Source organism: Bison bison, unplaced genomic scaffold, assembly GCF_000754665.1.
Source record: "Bison bison bison isolate TAMUID 2011002044 unplaced genomic scaffold, Bison_UMD1.0 scf7180017864108, whole genome shotgun sequence".
Lineage (NCBI taxonomy): Eukaryota > Metazoa > Chordata > Mammalia > Artiodactyla > Bovidae > Bison > Bison bison.
Window position 1 is genome coordinate 9,702,422 of NW_011494680.1, and position 4,152 is coordinate 9,706,573.

The 4,152-nt window shown below is 46.3% G+C and overlaps 1 protein-coding gene across 2 annotated transcripts in view; it reads right to left on the minus strand.

The window, feature by feature from the left end:
- Positions 1–539: 539 nt before the first annotated feature.
- Positions 540–4,152, minus strand: part of LOC104987881 (epidermal retinol dehydrogenase 2-like) — a 17,285-nt gene continuing 13,672 nt past the window's right edge. The window contains exons 5-7 of one of the 2 annotated variants that reach the window (XM_010838976.1): positions 3,394–3,538; positions 2,232–2,357; positions 540–838 (exon numbers count right to left, since the gene is read on the minus strand). In XM_010838976.1, coding sequence (XP_010837278.1) covers positions 745–838; positions 2,232–2,357; positions 3,394–3,538 — 365 coding nt within the window. In that variant the 3' untranslated portion in view covers positions 540–744. The remainder of the gene's footprint in view (positions 839–2,231; positions 2,358–3,393; positions 3,539–4,152) is intronic. The other variant, XM_010838977.1, reaches the window with a different exon arrangement.

A 4,152-nucleotide genomic window follows, 5' to 3' on the forward strand; every position in this document is an offset into this window, starting at 1 on the left:
GGGCTACAGTCCATGGGGTCGCAAAAGAGTCAGACACAACTGAAGTAACTTAGCACGCACTCCAGTATCACTGGCCCTTGGTTATGCAGGAATGTGCAGGAAAGCTCCCTGACACTGTGCCCCTGGGGAACCTTCAGCAGGTCTGGCACTTGCTCTCTGAATACCCACGGCTGTAGAAACAAGCATCTTTGTGGGGAGGAGGACGAGCATCTGTGTGGGGAGAAGGATGTGGGAGGCTGACCTTTCCATGCCAGATGGCACAGTTTCAACAAGTCCAAGTCTGAGAACAAGGTGATGGGGAACGAGCTCTGTGTCCTCAGGACACCCCACCTCCGCATGCTGGGTGCTTCTTCTCAGCCCTCACTTCCCCTGTCCAGTGTATGTTCAGCCACAGACCCCCAACCAAAATGATGGGCAATTCACAAGAGAGAGAGATGATCTTACTTCCATACATGGGGTCACAAAAGGTCGGATGTGATTTAGTAACTAAAACAACAGCAACAATCACTTCCACAGCAGTTGCAAGCAAACACCAAACATGGACTTTTTTTTTTTAATTAAAAAAAACTCAACAGAAAAACAGAGCACAACATTATTTTCAGAGGCACTGGTTGCAAATACTAGTCTAGACAGCAGACTGGTGCTTGTGGTCTCCGGTACATTCTGTCAACAAAGACACTTCTTCATTGAAATAGATGTTGTGTAACTGTGGGTACCTGGGGATGTCAGCCACAGAATCGGTCTTCAGTTTTTCTTCTTGGCGCCAGTGAAGCCATCCATTAAATTAAAGGCCCCCAGGTACTCACCCAAAAGCAGCCCCAGCTTGAGGGGCAAGAAGCTAAAGAGAACACAAGAGGGAACATCTTGGTTATCATTCATGGAACATCTTTACGAGCTCCACTGAAAAGCAGGGCCGTTGACTTGCTGCAGAAGGCGTCAGTCACTCACGCCCACCTGAACGTCCCTGTCCTGTGGTCACTTGGGGCTTGTCCATCATGTGTGAGGATACCAGCCCAGGATCTCTGTGTTTCTCTCTGCTTTATGTACATTATTCACTCACTTCCGTGTCAGTCTCAAGGCCTGACTGCATTCTGTAATGATGGACAGGAAGCATGCAGCCTTGAGGAGTCTTGATCCTGCCTTGCAACCTCGCCCTGTTGCTCACAGTGCCACTGGGCTCTCAACACTCCGTTCCTCCCACTGTCCAAAGAGGTCATTGACCTTTCTTTCCTGGACAACAGAGAGAAGTCCATGCAATAGCCCCTCAGAGCTTTGGCAAGACCCAACTAAGACTGTCCATCTTCTCCATCCTGCTCGCCCCTCCTGACACTTTGATCCTGTCCATCATGACGTTCACACTGCAGGACGAGGAAGGGTACAGTCAGCCAACTGGAGACTTGTCCTAGGAGTGGGGACAAGAGAAGGGCCCTGGGCTCACGGTCCCTCTGGAGGCAGCCTGAGATATCCAGGGGGTTCCTGCCCTTCACAGGTTCAGGTCTCTGGTCAAACATTATCTTCTCCATGTGGCCATCCTGACGCTTAAATCAGGATGCATACTAGAGCCCTTGCTCCACAACAGGAAGAGCCACAGCAGTGGGAAGCCTGCTCACCCCAACTACAGAGTAGTCCCCACTCGCTGCAACTAGAGAAGCGCCCACGCAGCATGAAGACCCAGCACTGACAAAAACAAAGTAAATAAATAAACAAACATACAAAAAATGGTTATCTTCCCCACCCTGCCCCCAACACTGCCAGTTATCTTCTAAATGGCTCCTCTCATTCCACAGGGTTCCTTCCTTCCTGTCCTTGTCCTGAAATCCCCACCCCAAGGCTGGGCAGAGTTCCCCATTCTATGTGGACCCCAGAGAGTGCTGCCTTCTAACCGAAGAAGGAAGCCCTACTGCATGGTCTTCCATAGGAAATGTTTGCCCCACTAGAGGTTTCAACAGACTATTTATTGAACATATTTCCCTAATAAAGAAACAGCTATCATTACTGGCCCTGGGAGTTCCAATCAGAAAACTTGCTCATGTTGAGGAACGCACACCTGTTTTTTCAAATATGAAGACACTGTTTAATTTGAAACCAACCTCTGTGCACTATTATATATAAAGTAAGTGCTCCCAACCAGATTTTATTAAAAAAAAAAAAAATGGCTCCTCTCTGTTGGCTGTGGAGTAAGCTGTTGACTGGACTGGCACATTGAGAATTAATAGGAGCAGAAACATTACCTTTTTAAAAACACTATGAAGTATATAAACTTGGGCATATACAGGTACATGTTTTCTTGCAGGATAGCATCTACTATCTTCCTGACTGCATATTCTGGCTCCAGAATCGGTAAGAGAGAAGGACAGCTTGGGGAGGGGGAGGAGGGTTAAAAAAAAAAAAAAGAAATTAGAGAAAGCAATTCTTAAAAAGGACAATAAAACAGTTGTGAGCTTCCCAGATGGAGCTAGTGGTATTGAACCTGCCTGCCAATGCAGGAGACATAAGAGACACAGGTTCCATCCCTGGGTCAGGAAGATCCCCTGGAGGAGGAAATGGCAACCCACTCTAGTATTCTTGCCTGGAGAATCCCACGGACAGAGGAGCCTGGCAGGCTATGGTCCATAGGGTCACAAAGAGTCGGACACGACTGAAATGACTTAGCAAGCATGCACACACAAGACATTATCGTTTATTGGCTTCTTTTCCTTCCAGATTTGATATTTTTCTGTACTTGCTGTCTTATTATCAATATGGTGAGTAATAACTAGAATTTGAAGTGGAAAACAGGGATTCTAATTAATACAATGATGTTATACTAGGCACATGTGGTGAAACCAAATTAAACAAATGGCCTAAATGTTGCAAAGCGCATCTTTGAAAAGTAACTGCCTGTCATCTGATGAGTGCAGACTGGATATTTATGCCTCTTCAACAACTTCTCGTTCTTCTGTGGAATCGGGATGAGAGCAGGATGGAGTTGGTGGCAGAAAGGGGGTGTGTGACAGCAGCGCCAAGGAGATGGGGGAGCAGGTTGAGGCCACAGGGTGGCCTTGAAGACGTGGGTATAGCCTTGATGTTTGTGTGTGGTGCTCATGCTTGTTTGAGTCTGACTCTTTTCAACCCCATGGACTGCAGCCCACCAGGCTGCTCTGTCCATGACATCTCCCAGGCAAGAATACTGGAGTGGGTTGCCATTTCCTTCTCCAAGCCTTGATAAACCATCACTATTAAACCCAGTGTCTTAATCACTAACACATCTAAGGAAATAAATTCTAAAACTGTTTATAAAGCAGGCTGAATGCTGGAAAAGTCTTTTTAAATAACTTCAGCCAGAACAAAATAAAATCGATGGTCAATCATTTTTCAAAATACAGTTCCTTTTTAATCAAACGACATGCTTACCCAGTAGTACATCCATCAAACATTCCGGTTTTTATAAAAAATGGACACACGATAGTGGTTTTGATCCCGTTCTGTCCCTTGGTAAATGATTCTAAAAATATCGATTCAGCAAATCCATAGGCTGCAAATTTACTTGCACAGTAATCTGAAAAGACAAACGATACTATTATATAGTGCAAAGTTTTAAAATGGCTTTATAGGAAGATTTCCTCATAACACGAATACCAGCAGAGACAAGCCATTTCAGAGTTCTTGTTTTGCATGATCTTGGTCTTCTCTGCCTGGAAGAGGTGATGTGTGAGTGGGAAGGTCAGTGATCACGTCAAGGTCAGATGACAATGGCCATGTGGGCTTGAGGAAGAGCAGGGCTGCCGGGAGTCACACAGTCGAACTTTACTCCCATGGCAGTGATGGTAAGGCACTTGTGCCCTGACATGGGGCACCAGATGTGGGTTCTGTCCCAAAGAACTCTGGCCCAAATGGGCAGAAGGACACATAGAAGAAGAAATAAAATAACAAGTCAAGGGACTTCCCTGGTGGTCCAGTGGTCAAGAATCTGCTTTCCAATGCAGGGGATGCAGGTTGGATCCCTGGTCAGGGAACTAAGATCCTACATGTCTTGGAGGTACTAAGCCCACCAGCCACAACTATGGAGCCCATGCACTCTAGAGCCCTTACTCTGTGACAAGAGAAGCCCTTCCATGCCAAAACTAGAGAAAAGCTCAAGTACCACCATGAAGACCCAGGGCAGGCAAAAAA